This window comes from Ambystoma mexicanum, chromosome 6q, assembly GCF_040938575.1.
Source record: "Ambystoma mexicanum isolate Mex_15411 chromosome 6q, UKY_AmexF1_1, whole genome shotgun sequence".
Taxonomy (NCBI): Eukaryota; Metazoa; Chordata; class Amphibia; order Caudata; family Ambystomatidae; genus Ambystoma; species Ambystoma mexicanum.
Window position 1 is genome coordinate 616,903,706 of NC_090937.1, and position 16,038 is coordinate 616,919,743.

At 44.1% G+C, this 16,038-nt stretch overlaps 1 protein-coding gene across 7 annotated transcripts in view; it reads left to right on the plus strand.

Moving 5' to 3' along the window:
• LOC138516182 (hyaluronan mediated motility receptor-like) overlaps nt 1–16,038 on the plus strand; it is a 269,808-nt gene that overhangs the window by 50,727 nt on the left and 203,043 nt on the right. For 4 of the 7 annotated variants that reach the window (XM_069631115.1, XM_069631114.1, XM_069631120.1 and 1 more), the window contains 2 exons: nt 6,343–6,500; nt 9,498–9,709. In XM_069631115.1, coding sequence (XP_069487216.1) covers nt 6,343–6,500; nt 9,498–9,709 — 370 coding nt within the window. Of the gene's footprint in view, nt 1–6,331; nt 6,501–9,497; nt 9,710–16,038 lie in introns of all 7 variants that reach the window. The other 3 variants (XM_069631117.1, XM_069631118.1, XM_069631119.1) reach the window with 2 other exon arrangements.

The following is a 16,038-nucleotide window of genomic DNA, read 5'->3' on the forward strand; positions in this document are numbered from 1 at the left end:
AATGATCTCAAATGCATAGTCCTGGAGTCTTAGACCCCATCGAGCTATTCGTGGGGGCATTTTAGCTTGAGGGTTGCCATACAGGAATCATAATGCTTGATGGTCCGTGACGAGTTGGAATGGTTTTCCGTACAGAAACAGGTGGAAATGCTTGCATGCCCATACAACCGCAAGCCGTTCCTTTTCTTCTTGGAAGTAAGCTGTTTCAGTGTTGGATAGGCTGCGACTGGCATAGGCCACTATGTGTTTTTGTGAAGGGTCCTTTGGGACGAGTTGCGCCAGTATTGCGCCTAGGCCAATGGGGCTGCCGTCGACCGTGAGCTCAGTCTTCCTGTGAGGGTCATAATATGGCATGTTCTCTGCTTTCGCGACCCTTTCTCTTATCAGTTCAAATGCCTTCTGGCAGTCCTTGGTCCACTGGAATTTCACGTCCTGGTGCGTCAACTGTCTCAGTGGTTCGCTGACTGATGCAAAGTCCCGGATGTACCGATTACAATAACTGGCTAGGCCTAGGAAAGACCAAAGCTCTGTCACGTTGGATGGGGCGGCCGTGTCGTTTAATGCTGCAACTTTGTCGGGGTCAGGAGTCATTCCTGATTCTGAAAACACATGTCCGAAGAATTTTAGAGTGTTTCTTTGAAATTCGCACTTGTCTCTATTTAAGGTGAGATTTGCATCGTGTAGGGTCTTGCATACCATCATCAGGGTCTCATAATGCTTGTTTGCATCAGTTCCGAATACCAAAATGTCGTCCTAATAGTTGAGACAATTTGGAATGTGCTTTATTATATTATGGACTTTGGCCTGGAATGTTTCCGCTGCCGAGGACACCCCAAAACTCAGCCTTTTATACCTGAAGAGGCCGACATGTGTGACGAAGGTCATGATGTTTCTGCTCTCAGAGTGTAGAACTAGCTGGTGATACCCCTTTTGCAGGTCCAGTTTGGAAAAGACCTTTGCCCCGTTCAATAGGTGTATCATATCCGTGATGCGTGGTGTGGGGTGTCTCTCTCTTTGATGGCCTGATTCGGGCGTCGCATGTCCACGCACAGCCTTATAGCCTCGGAGCTTTTTTTTGGAACGGGGACGATCGGTGATACCCACGTAGTGGGTCCAGTGGCCCTTTCGATGATATCTTGTTCCAATAGCTTCTGGAGTTCATCTTCAACTTTCTTCTGAATGTTGACTGGAATCCCGCGGTATGGTTGGGCTACTGGGCGGATAGCTTCATCTACGTGGAGTTGTATTTGCCTGTTTTGAAGTTTTCCTATCCCTTTGAAGATGCTGGGGTACAGGTTGTTTATCATTTCGACCGGGTCTATGTATTTGTGAACCATTATGTTGTAAAAGATATGTATTAGGCTCATTTCAGCGACTGCCTTAAAGCTGAGGATGCAACCGCTTCTGTCTCGGTGGCTAAGACATGTATTGGTACCTTCATTTCATGACCTTTGTAACGGCACAGCCCGCTGAATTGTCCTAGGCATTTTAGGGGGGTCTTGGCTCCATATGGATGTATGTCCACGGTCGTCGGGTTTCTGCGGACGATCGTTGTAGACCTTTTCTCCCACCACGTTGACTGTGGCTCCTGTGTCTATAAGGAACTCCGTCGGTCTCTCTTGTAGATTAATGATGAGCGTTGGGCTGTGTGCTGTTGCTGTGGGGTTGCCCAGAGCGTATACATATGCCTTTTTCTTTTGGTCGCTCCCTGATGAGCTGGGATCAGAGTCTGTGGGGGACTGTTCCACTAGGTATCACACATGGCGTCGGGATCTGCGTTCAGGTCTTGTGCGCATTACGAATCTTCTTCTTTCCCTTCTCCTTTGCCGGTCTTCTCCCGAGTCTCTGTCACGCTGGTCACCCGTGGGTTGATCCTGCGTGTTCGGGGTACTGGGACTTGGGTTGTTGGATACCCCCCCATAACAGCTTCTTGGGCGAGACGTATTCTCTTTGGGTCTATCTCTCCCTCGATCACGGAATAGTCTACACACTGCTTTGAAGTGTCCTTCTTCGCCACATGACGTGCACCTTTGTCCCACGCTGGGGCATTTCCCCTCATGCTGGTATTCAAACCCACATTTGTAACAGAAGAGTTCTTCCGATTTCTTCTCCAGTTGTAGCCTGTTGACGTATTCTCCTGTATTGGTGTTGCCAAAACTCTCTACTTGGGAGTCAATGGCCCTCTCGACTCTCGCTAGCACTAGGATTTCTTCCAGCGTGCGGGACTTCTGAAGTAGCTTCCTGCGGAAGGCTTGGGACTTGCATCCGGAGATGATCTGTGACCTTAAAGCTTCAGTGTTTGTGTAGTTTGCGAAGTCGCAGTGCTTTAACTTGGTGCATAGTCGCATCACATATGCATCCATCGTTTCCCCCTTTGCCTGTTTGGTGCTATGAAATAAGTGTCTTTCATAATCTACATTAGTATGTGGTGCAGAATACGCAGCGAGTGCGTCCTTGAGGTCCTGGATCGAATCTTGGGGCATCTCGTCAATTATATCTCGTGTCGCAGATAGGACAGCTAATTTTAGGACACATACTGGTCTTGCGTCAGCTACTGTCAGCGACTGGCCCTGTGGCTCCCATGTACAGGTCAAAATCCCTGATCCACTTGGTCCACCTGGGACCCATGTCACTCGTGTCTGCTACATCAAATGCTCCCGCCATTTGGGCGGCCAGGGTGTCCGGCAATTGGTATGGCATATGGTCTGGTGTGGGGGCACCTGGGGCTGGGGGCGCATTCCCTTGTGCTGGCGCTCCTTGTCCATCGTCTTGTCCTGACATGGTGCTAACTGTGGTGATTACTTGTGTGTTGTCGGTGCCATGAGCCCTGCTCCATGTTTGTGCTGGATCTCAGTGGGAGGGCCTTCTGACTTGGCTTCTCTCCTCCTTTCAGGGTAGTCCTGCCCTTGCTACTGTTAGATGGCCGCCAAAAGTGGCACGAGCACCATCAACAGTTACTGACCCCTTCTGGGGTTTCCTTGGCACTGTGTGCTGTGGCCCTTTGCCTTGCCTGGGGCGTCAGATGCTCTCTGTCTGCAGGGTTTCCTTTATCCGGCAGCACGCATGTGCTGTGCACCTCTTCTTCCTGAGGCCTGCGTGACCGGTGCCTCCCTGATGTCGGAAAAACACATGGGCCGTATTCTGCAGCCTGCCGCTGCTTGGGGCTGACTTCCTCCGCGATGGCACACGTGGCATGGCACACGTGGCGGGGCCTCCTATGGCGCCGATGCGCTCCTCCGTGCGCAGTCACCGCCGCAGCCCGGGCAGCATATTGCTGCACTCCAGCTGGTCGGGCCCGCGCTCGTGAGTGCTCAGGTCGCGGTTGCTGGGGGCGGGCTGCGGGGCTCCTATGAGAGTTGCTCCACCCGCCATCCCATTCTCATTGCCTTTGTTCTGTGGGCAGGCGGCATCGCAGGCAGTGGCGCAGCAAATAACAGGCGGACACGGAGCTCCTCACAAACACGTCCTCTTTATTTCCCTTCTACAATCTACCCCCCGACCCCGCCCCCCCTGCGTCACTTCCCTTTCCTCCCTGGCCTCTCCCGCCTCCGTTGTCATGGAGACATCAACGTGACATCTATAAGTGGCTGAAACTTAATAATGTTTTATTTACTAATGTTTTTTTGCAGGTTACATGTGTGATGCAGCACATTTATTGAACAATCAATAGGTAAACAAAGACATTTTAAGTGACTAATATTGCAAATCAGAGTTATGAAGAAATGATACATAATATTTCAGAGCTTACAATTTAAATATTGTGATGCAATTTTTAGGTGTCATTTAAAAGTGTTTGCTATGTGAAGTTGAATGTGAAAATTCAGGTTTGGGTTATAGTAGCACCCAGTTTTGTATTGAAGTAAATTAGATGTGGAATTATGGGTCAGTGGAATACCCAAATGTTAAAATACATTTTGAATTATTGATCATATTAATTAACATTTATGCAGTGTATGGGCCGTTGTCTTGTGGATGTCTATGTGTTGTGGCCCAAGGGTATATTATGGTGCAGTTTATGGTTTATTCAGTTAAGGTATGTGTTAGTCAAAGTGGTGACTGCTGTATTGTTTCAACTAAGAATAGTTGACTTCCATAAAGGAAGAAAAATTGAATATGTTGTTGGCTAAAATAGTTGACTACTTCGAAAGGTAAAAATGGAAATTATATATGATGTGTCATCCAAATAATGGATGATGTTACAGGTGAGATATATATGGCACTGTTTTCAACTAAAAATGGTTGATAACTTATAATGAATGTATTTGTGACCACACAGCATGTGTTGTGGGTGTTGGTTAGGTGTCATGTTTTATGGTGGTATGGGCATTCAATCAGTAAAGGTTGGATGGAGCAACAATCTAAATGGTTGATATGCATATATGAATTATAAATGAGGGCAAGAAGTGATGCCATGGTAAGGGTATTGAACAATATTATTAATGGGAGTTCAATGTAAAGGAAAAAGAAAAATGTGATATGTGAGAGTATATCATTAAAATGAAAATATCTATAGGTTGTAAAGGTTTATCCGTATAGCTTTAGATATTGTTACAGTTATAAGTTGAGATAGCTATAGTTTATTTAATGTATTCAGTGCTACCAGGAGCACATTATTTGTTATATGTTGTTTTATGTGCATGATTGTGCGGTGTTTGGGTTGTATGACGCATGCATGGGTGTATGGGTTTAAGGATGTACGTGGCAGGGGTGGGAATGTATGTACCCACCTGTTTTGAGAGGTTGCATATGTATGTATGCTGCTTTGTTCCACCGTCCCCCGTATATGTATGCTGGCACTGAATGAATGGTGTGCATGTGCCTACTTTGAGTTGTGGCTGGAGGTTAATATGATAGGTTTTTTGGATGAGATCCTGTGGGATGTGTGTCAGGGTGATAAGTGGGAGCTGATTGTGATGAATGAGATCTGTTTGTGAGAGCAAACGAAGTGTGATCTATGTATTCCTTCTGTAAACGTTGTCCTGGGTGTGGCAACACCCCTCTCTCTGTATGTTAGTATGTTTGGATTTCATCAGACTAAAGTTCAGTTTGGATCTGCTTCTCGGTTGTGTGCAGCATCCGGGTCCATTGTGAGGCAATCTGTGGTCCCCCCTCACGTTCCCTGAATGTAGGATTAATTTTCCCATGGTTGTTTGGTTGTGTGCCAGAGTGTGGCAGGCTCTGTTTCTGGATGTGGCTGGTCCAGAAGGAAGGTTGTTAGTTGTGGTTGGAAGGCTTTGGTATGAAAGGGAGATATATTGTAAGTCTTGTTTTGTCACTGGCCAGGAGTGCTTGCAATTAGAATGTTGATGCATGAATAATGAGCAGCTCAGGAGAATGTTGTGTGGGTGTGTGAGTGAATGTTCCATGAGTGTCAGTTGGGGGCCTGAGCTGGCATGATAGGATGGCCGGTGGGTCTGCTACTTTGTATGTAATATAATTACCTATGCCTGTTCCTGTCCAGTCTTATGTGCCAGTGTAAATATCATTAAGAGTAACTGGTCCATGTACATCTGTACGTCTGTACATATGTATAATAAAGCTACCACCTGGACAATACAATCGCTCCACAGCTGGTCTGTGTTTGAGTGTTGAGCCAGCTTGAATGACAACCTGGAGAGTTCACAACAGGGGAGTGTTGGTTCCTAGCTCTCGGTTAAAGCTACATTGAGCAGCATTCTATGCAGCGAGACTAATCATCTACACCCGGACTGCCTCTCTAGAGTGCAGGAGGCACGAAACGTTAAGAGGACAAAACTGAGCAGAGGATTTGAACTGGGAACCAGAGTGCTTCCCATACCCCCACAGTAAACACATCACTGTGGGGATATGTGCACTGGAGCAACATATTCCCCACTGTGGGGGTGCCAGACTGCTGGCGCCCCACCCTCCACACCGCTGAAGACATCGGAAGTATTGTCCTCCATGTCGCCAATGGTGGGCCAGAGGTGTAAATGCCTGCAAGGAGAGCTGGAGGTGGGCTGCCTAAACCCTGAGGGGGATAGCTTTGCTACCGACAGCAGCCTGCACACACTGCCTTTCACTAAATTGAGAGCCGGTTTCCTCTGCCCGATGTAGTGAAAGTGGAAGAGAGGTGAGGCAGGTGAGGTTTTAAGGTGCAGCTACTTCAGACAATCCCTATATCGGGGCCGGGCTGCTATGCGTTAAATTTATTTTGATGTGGGGCAGTCATTTTCTTTTATTTTCAAGTATCAGAAATTGCAATCGCATTGAAAATTTGCTTTTGAGCCTTCAAGGTTGCTAAATGGTTGGAAAGCTGTCTATTGTGCATTGTGTCTAATGCTACACCAGAAGATTGGTCACACAGCAGCAGTTTTCTTCCAGAGAAGCTGATGCAGGAAATCCAAGCGTCCACAGCAAGAGAGCAGACCCTTAAATGCGAACTGGCGGCTACGACCAGAAAGCTCGAGCTGCAAATGGAAGCCAACATGGAAACGAACCACGTATTTGAACAACATGCCTACGACATCTGGCTTACAAAGGTAGTTACTGAAATTGCGCACATTATTGAAACATTGTAGAATATTATCAATCTATTTCTTGAATTGGCATAAAAGCATCTGACTGAGGGCTGTACTGAATAGTATTGAGACGGATATCGGATAGCTGCTCCAGTAATCACCCAAAGCCCGTTAGGAAGCCAGACATCTGGATTTTAAATAAATCAAGTCTAAACCTGATAAACTTTATAAAACCATTAGAGTACTCTTGAATATGTGTCATCTTTACTTGAAATAGACAAGAAAATAAATAATTAATAGAATTAAACCAGGTCCAGGTGTATAAAAGGGCTTTGCGTACACCAAGCCATTGCAACTTAAAGTGCCAGGCTTTGTGATGGCAAAGTGCCAGGTTCCAATGCGCAAAATAGACATGGCAATTTTTAAATGTCATTGCAAATCGCAATGGAAATATTGCAAACATCTTGCGAGTTGCATTGCATCCGGGAGACAGAGAGTGGGCATGACCCCTTCCTTGTGACTCGCAATGAAATGAATCAATGGTTTATGATTGCTCCTGTGGTCACAAAGCATTGCGTGATTGGCATCTATCCAGGGCAAGCAGTCAGCTTCTGCTAAATCCATGGGTGATTTCCACTGTTATTGGAGTCACGTCTAGTGGTAGGGCCGAGCAGTGGTTGCTCAAACACTGTTTCCTGCTCCCCGAGGTCCCCTTCAAAACTCGTCTCTATTATGTAAGTTGCATTGCAAAAGCACAAGCATAGGGACCAACGCCTAGTGTCCCTTGCAAGGTTCGACAACAATATTCATGAGACACACGCCACTGCTCCTCTGCCCTACACAGCACTTGTACATTCTTCACATGCCAAAAAACTGGTCCAATTGCAGAGCTGTGATCAGACCTGTGTGACCATCTGGATTCAGATGTTGGGCTTTCTTTCCCAAGCATCCATTTCAATCTCAACTCTCACACTGTCTGATGGGGAAGGAGAGAGATTTTCGCCAACCAGGTTTTTCAAAGTGGCTATAGACCTGAGCAGGCCAACGCCTTGACATTGTGATTAAGGTGGTCCGCACTCTACCTCAGCCTTATAAGATTCATAGAGGCTGCGGCCTCTTTGTTACTCTTTTTACTTCATACTTCAGTGTACCTCTGCTTAGCCTTCATACCACCTCACGATATTAGAAAATGCAAATCTCTATGACTGTCCTGTACCAAAGAGCAATTTCCCCTCAACTCTGACACCATATCTTTTCAACCACATCAACAGCTTCATGGCTGTCTGGTCCACTCCCCAGACGGAGACCTAGATCCCCTCACTCCTTATATCTTTAGATAGAATCCCTTTTAAGGAAAAGGGGAGGATTGATAACAGGCAGGCTGAAGGGCTGGAGCAGTGTCAAGACCCGCTTCAGTCTGAAATGTGACTGAGCGTGCTGTCTCCTGGCTTTCACATTAACGTGCCTATTGAAAATTCATTCACATTCCCAAAAGATCAATCACACTCAATTTAGATTTTCCCCTCAAAACACCAGAGGATAAAGGACCTCCATGGCTCTTTCTATACTACTTCCCTTGTATCCCTCCTACATCACCCAGCAGACACACACCTCTCTGACTCCATCTTCCCCAGACAGAGGGAGTTCTCTTGTTTCTCATTCCTTTCCCATGAATGCAACTGGCCTACAGGGAAATGGGAACATTTTTGAACAGGCAAGTTCCTTTAGGATGTTCTTATGGGGGATGCAAAGCCAGTGCCATATAGGTCTGCCTTACATGTAGCTGACTCCCATAAACCTTTAAGAGGAGCCTGTCTATTCGCAAATCTTTAACTTTAACAATAGGCTACCTCTGCAATGAACAACACAAGTAAACAAAGCGCAGAGGAGGTTCTTTTTTCACTTGCTAGATTCTAAGAATTCTGTGGGTCACCTTAGTCACAAAAATGACGTGCACGTTTCTGGGAGACTCTGAGCCAGTTCAAGGCACCCCTACTCGTGTTATATGTGCCTTTAATGGTGGCACTGTTAAAGGTCCTGTAATTCTGAAATGTCAACCACAAAAATAAAAGCACTGTTTGGATCCATGTTTGAGGCATAGACATGACAATGGGACAGCAGCCGTTCCTACTGCTTCTGTCACACATCAAATAAATGCATTACAGAGCCTGCAATTACACTGTTTTGCATTCTACAGTCTTCTGCACCAAACAGTCACTAGGGAATGGTTTTCCCCTCTACACATTTCAATGTACATCGTGTTTCTGAATCCGGTATGTGGTGTGTAAGGTGCAGAACTGCCCCTTTCCCTCTGGTTTTCCTGGCACAAATGAAGAGGAGTCCCTGGCATATCCGACATTTGCACCAATTGAAACATTTCGGAATGAGCTTATATATTTTAGTCTAGCATTCAATGAAGAGTTCAGATACAAAATGTTTACTTTCTTAGAGCAGTCTCCGCCTCTCTGATCTGTTGTATTCAGATGGGAAGACAAAAGAAAAAAAGCATTTGTCTGGAGTACGAATAGCAAGAAATTATTTGGTCAGTTCTGAATAGCTTTTTTCCAGTTGAGATTTGTCCACATACCTATTAAAGTCTGGTATAGCCCAAATTGCAAAGATTGTAGAAAATGCTCAGAAGCTGACCTCTTACCATCCACGTCCCCATACGCACACAAACACCTATATGTCCATAGGAGAACACACATAGCCACCTCATCCTTGACACATACTGACACAAATCTGAATTAGAAAAGTAGATAGAACTATAGAGGATAACTGTGATTCAGAAGGCAGAGGTAATACATAAAATCGCAGGAATGTTTGGGCACACTGCTTTCTTCTAGGTGTCCTAACCCCACTATAAAAGTACAAATAAAACCGAAGACTAAAAAACACTGTTATACATGGCATATCATTTTGCTGCAGGTTTTCCATGCAGCATAGGTTATCGGAAATGCTAGCCAAAATGTCTGTGAATGTGTAAATATTAAGTTTTGTCCGTTTTCTCATTTACAGAAACTAGTTAATTCCCATCTGCAGCAGTTTGATGTCTTTGGGGAGTCTTTTCAAGAACTCTGTTTCCTGAAGCAGGAACTTAATGATGTCCTCAAAGCTCTGAGACACCTACAAAAGTCTGAATCCAGGCTAGAGAGATTGGTGGAAGACCTGCAGCTCGCCCTTAAAGAGAGAGCCACGGAAATAAACAGCCTTAAGGCTCTTCTGGAGAGGTAACTTCACATGTTCACAGATGTATGTTTTGGCTTCACAACAGAGACTATTTAATAGTTAATATTTTGAAGGGAATATTACGATCCTTTTCATAATCACTCTAACAGTAGCTAATCCTAATATTCAGTTGCACATCCCACTGATATTCAGTAGCTTTCAATGCCTCTATTTTGCAGTATTAAAATAAAGCAACCAAATTGCAACCAGAAAAATCAATAAGTTCTTGATCACTGCCATCCCAAATGACTAATATGTCATCAATACACCTGGAATATATCGGAACAAACTTGGCCCCCATAGCAGTGTCCCTGACCTATTAGAAGTATTCAACTTCACATGTATTATTTGATCACTAATAGAAATGGTAGACCCCGTGGGAGTAGACAGAGACAGAAACATACATCAGCCCTTATTTCTTTTGTATAACATTGTACTGTTGCAAATGTTTGGTCCAAAAAATTGAATGTGTAAATTGAATCATTGCAGCTTCACTCTTTTTGACCTTCATAAGGTTGTTAGTTACTGATGTTACTGTAGCTTTTATTCCATTCATGATGTTTTCATCAAATTTGCCTTCATCAGATGTTACTGCCAAGTACTTTAATATTTGCTGGCTCCATATGAGTGGGACAAAATACAAATTCTGATGGGATGAAATTATTGTTCAGAACAGAGTTTCTTGAAAGACATTTGTTGAAAACATGCTGACCAAATGTGCCATTTTATAGAACGTAAGCACAGTTAATCTGTTAGAACTGGGTTATTTTCCAAAAGGTTATTATATCAGTTGAGGGGTTTCCCGCCAGATAAATGTATAAAAAAGCAATCAAATAAAGTGTATTTTACAGTATATTGATTACATTAATTTATTGATTTATTGTTCAAAACTGGTACCAATTCTGAGAAACTCATGTTGGTTAATAACTTAGGTGATCTCCTCTAAACAAAGGCCATTATTGCTAACGCAAAGTGATTTGGTCTAGTGAATCAGTGGCAAAGGCAATGAAAATCAACCAAATTGCTCATAAATTCACAAACCTTTGTATGGCAATGGTTACGCATAATCATAAGATGCTAAAAACAGCCACCACCAAATATGTCAAAATTCTTACTTTATCTGTAAAATATCACCAGAAGATCAAGAAATATTCTTACAATCTATTTTTATTTATCTTTTTTTATCTTTATCTCTAGTTGCAAATTTACATTTTTCAATAAAGTACATTAGTACCCGGCATAAGTGCATCCACGGGATACACTTAACGTGATTGTCTCGTTTCCGAGCCATACCACAGTGTAATCCCGTGGACGCACGTACGTGCCTGCGTTTGTTCCCGGCGGGGAGCGTGGCGGCCCCTTAGCCAATGAGGAGGCTGAAAACGGGGCAATCCCCGCTCTGAGCCTCCCCATGGCTGGAGGCTGCCTTCGTCCCCCACCGGGGATTCAGGTATGTTTTTTTTCCTCCATGTCCTCCCCACCCTCCCAACCCCACTTACCTTCTTTTTTCTTCTTTTCTCGGGAGCGAACGCGCTGGCAACACTTCTGTTCCCAGCGCATCCGCTCCCGATGCCTGCCATGGAAATGGAAAACGGACTACGTTTTCCTTTTCCCAGTGGCAATTTTATTTGACTTTTTTTTTCGAAATGCATCAGCATTTTCCGAACAGAAATAAATGCAATTAGTACCCCGGTCTAACAGGCCAGGGTACTAATGGCAATAAGCCCCTCAATGGCGGGACAATACCACCTGCAGTAATGCCCCGGGGGCCTCAATGAGGCCCTCGCTATGCTCGGGCCTGTAACTATGGGTCCTGGGGGCATTACCTGGGGCGGTATTGGCCCACCGTCTCAGGGCTTATTGCTACAATAACACACATTGAATAATTAAAGATCCATAAAATACAAAGTTAAAAGAGTAAAACATGTTCAGTGTATAATTCAAATATCAAAAGTGATGCTACCTATCCTCATTTCTTACACACCTTCTTTTATGTATATCGTGCACATGACAAAAACAAACAGTTGCAAGATAAGTACAAATATCTTGTAAAAATGAAACATAATTCGTAAAAATTCCAACATCTCCAGTACCAATTCTGGATGTTTGGAAAAGCTTGCAGATCACATATACAGAAAGGATGACACTGGCTAAATCCATTCTTGATTTTCTGGAATTTCATCTTCTTGTTTAACCTGGATCATCCTGACCTTTTCCTTGTTGTTCCTGTTTTCTTTGGTCATGCTCTGTCTTTCTCTGTTTTCTCTTAATACTGTTATATTGTACCAATTTGATAATGATTGTGAAGCGCTTAGGTTTAAGTGCTACGGAAACAAAATAAAAACATAAATAAAGTCACTTATCTGTAATCTGCTAACCTTGGAATATCCTCAAGTATAAACAGAATATCCATGTTGTCATATATGGGTGACTCAAAATTCATATGTCAGTATATTCAGACATATGTTCTGTTATAGAAAAAATTACTGAACATGTAGGATGACCTGGAGGGAGGTGACCAACCTTATGTAATTTCACAGGTGTGCATATTTTTGGCATTCTGGGATGCTCGATATTCATATGATCATACCCATTTTGTTAGTAAGGAATCTGATTGCCATCTCAACAATAAGTCCTACATGGTATGTTGCAAATCAGCACTTTGTAAGGACCGATGAATTTTGGTTCTTGCCACTTCCGTACGTAGTTACGGATGAATACCTTGTCCCATGGGTAGAGAAGTTGAATTTGTGGGAATTCTTCCCACACTGTGTTTTTCTTCTGTGTTGGTCGGTCGACTTGTTCAATGTTGAACAAGTCGGGAGACGCATTTGAGGGCATTTGTCATTTCAGTTAAATATGTTTGCAGTTCTTCTCCCAAAACCTATGCTATGTTATTTGCAGCCAAAATTGAACATGAAGGAGGAACAGGAGCATGCATCCTCCTGCCAGTTACAATTTTGTGCAGAGTCAAATGATGATCTGCACTGGGGAGTTGTGAAGGGCAAAAAATTCTAATGCGAGGCAATATAGCCAGTTTTTGCACAATGTTGTGGTTAGCTTTGCAAAGCATTCTTTAAGCAAGCCATTTAATCTCTCAACAATCCCTGTTTGCTTGTAGCCGGTACACTGTGCATAGCCTCTGTTTTATTCTGATTAGTTGTGTTATTTCCTTGAAAAGGTAATTGGCAATCATCGCAGAACCACCACCCTGAAAACACCTCTGGCACTAGGAACTTTGTAGCTGACCATGTGTCATTTTTAGCACAGGTTCCTGCCTCAAGCCAATGTGAAAATGGACAGACAACCACAAGCATGTACCTATAAGAGGTACATCTGGCTTGCATATCAACATAGTCGATATGCAAGTGCCGGAAGTGCAGCAATATCCCCCCTCACTGTTTTTAAAGTATGGCTGGACAAAAGCTGCTGACACACCACACAACTCCCCGTAAACTCTGCCACTCGCTCATGTAAATTTGCAATGTACCACCCTTCATCTATTTCTGCCGCGATGTGTTCTTTGAACACATGGGCAGGAAAGTGCAACTGCTCTAGTGCTACACTTAACACATTTTTTGTCATTACCGGTTTCCCTGTGCTGTTTTGCCTCTATATCAAATTGTTGGGTGAGAGGCAACAACTTCTTTGTATCCACAAATCTTTGCCCCCTGCGGGGTTTCTACCTGCAGCTCTATTATCTGTACAATTGGTATAGTTTTAAAACGTTCCCCCCTCTCTTGCTCTTGACCCTTCCTGCTCTCTGCCGTCATTATTTGAATTCTTGCTTTTGCTACTGGATATAGTCTCATGGCCCCTTCAGGTAAATAGGTCACTTTTTTGGCTGCTCTGTCAACCATCTCATTCCCTAAAGATATCAGGTCCTGCTCACCTGTGTGGGCAGCACATTTTATTATGGCCACCTCCACCGGTAGCTTCAATGCTTCAATCAATCACTGAGCAACTCAGCATGTTGTACTGGGTACCTGTCACGTCTCCTAAACCCCCTTCTCTGCCATCGTGCTAATCCTGAATGTATTGTGGATGTAATGTAATCTGAATCTGAATATATGTTAGCTTCATTACGTTCAATGCACTTATCATGGCCTCTAGCTCATTTGCTTATGCTGAATAATACAATGGTAACATCTGCTGTGCTTTTATTACATACTCCCCGTTATTGTAGCACACTATCACAGCCCCAATATTTCTCCCTCCCGTATGGGGGTCTATACTTGAAGACCCGTCAATGAAGACCATGTCTGCCCCTTCTATTTCTTCTTCTTTGACACAGATGTTCCCTTCCATTCTGTCCATCTGTGCCATGCAGTCATGCATGTAATCTCTTTTCTATGAGGGTCCTGCTATGAATATTGATGGGTTTACTACACAACACCTCACTACCTCGATGGCTGGGTTTGTTAGTTTTATTTCATACCCTGATGCCCTCTGAGTTGTCAGTGTACTCTTGCATTTTTCCAAAATGGCAAATAATGAATGCTGAACATACAGTACCACTGGGCAACCCATTGTAATTGTTGCTACCTTTTCTATTGCAATCGGTGCAGCCGCAAGTGCTTGTTTGCAGGGGAAATTTCCCTGCACAACTGGATCTAGAACACCACTATAGTAAGCCAGTGGTTTGTGTCCATGTGACTTCTTTTGCACGAGGACCGTCGTCATCACTAAGCCATCTGAGTAAGAGAACAAGTAAAACTTCTCGTTGTAGTTCAGAGTGGCCAACCCTGGCACATGGGACAATGCTTCTTTCAGTTCCGTGAAATTCTCATTCATTTTTGATGTCCACTTTATTTCCCTTTTTTCCTTCTGCGCCTCCTTAAGCGCCTGCATTAAGGGTTTTGTAAGTGTAGAGTAATTGAAAACCCATGGCACGCAGTGATTACATAACCCAAGGAACTTTTGCATCTCCTTCACTGTGCTCGGACATACAGTCATGTGAATTGCCTCTACCCTCTCCTGTGTTATCTTGAATCCATCCATGGATATTGTTTGCCACAAGTACACAACCTCCTCCTGACACTACTGCAGTTTTTCCTTAGCCACCTTATACCCCTTGTCTGCTAGTGTTCAGCACATGTAAATTGCTTAGGTCCATTTGTATCACTCTGTTAAAAAGGTTGGGTGATTCACAATACCCCTGGGGCAGCCTAGTGTGTTTAAATCGGGTTCCCTGCTACGTAAAGGCTGTCAAATATGTGGAGTCTGGGTTTAGTGGGATAAAAAGAAGGCATTCTTTAGGTCAATGACCATAAAGTACTTCGCCTTCACTGGAATGTTGCACAGTGTTGTAGCGGGGTTCGGTACCAGGGGAAACTCTGCTATATTGTTAAGAGAGTGTAAATCTTGTATAAATCTATACAACCCACTCTTTGATTTCTTTATCGGGTATACAGCCATGTTGCATGGCGATGTGGATGTCTGTATTATGCCCTACTCCCACAATGCATGTAGGGTCGAGTATATCCCCTCATCTGCTTCTCTGGACAAAGTGTAGTGTTTTTCTCTGGACAGCAGCGCTCCTTCTTTCAATGTTATCTCTGCCGCTCCTACCCCTTTTAGTACCCCTACATCATGGGGGCCTTTTGTCCATAGCCTCTCTGGAACCCTTTTGAGATCCTCGGCTGTTTGTCTACTTTCCCTTTTTGCCAGTTGTGTTAGTATCAGCACCATATTTTTGACTACTTTTACTGGGCAGGGAATTTGTAGCGGGAACACTATCTCTCCCTCCTCCTCCCCGTTGAGAACATTTGTTCATCCATTGCTCCTGTTACTGTCAGTGTTGGGTCAAAGCATAACACTGTACGCCATTCCATGTTGTTGTTGTCTGTCCCACAAGGAATCACCATGTATTTGTGTATCACTACCTCCTCAACCTTTAGACCTACCGTGGTGCCTTTTGTGTCTTTATTTTGGCACTGCAGTCGGAATAATAATTCTGACGCCAGTCAGAACACCATCCCTTGTATCCAGGGACCCAGCCGAGCAATATCTCGACCCCATTCGAAAACATGCGTGGGTAAATGGGTTGGCCTCGTAGTGGGTTTTAAGCATGTGCTCTTAAAACGCATCCACACATGTGTAATAGATGCCTGGCATTGAGCACGCCATCCCCTTTTCCGTGAATGATATTGTGGCATTCATTTTACTCAGCAAATCTCTTGCTTGTATGTTGATAGGGGTGTTTTTGGAATGCAACAGGTGTGCAATGTGCTGCGTCCTATTGTTAGTGGTAAGTCTTTCATTAATGGAACCCTCACCACCACCCCAGAGAAACCCTGCGTGTCCATCACTTTGTTTAAAAGCGGGAATC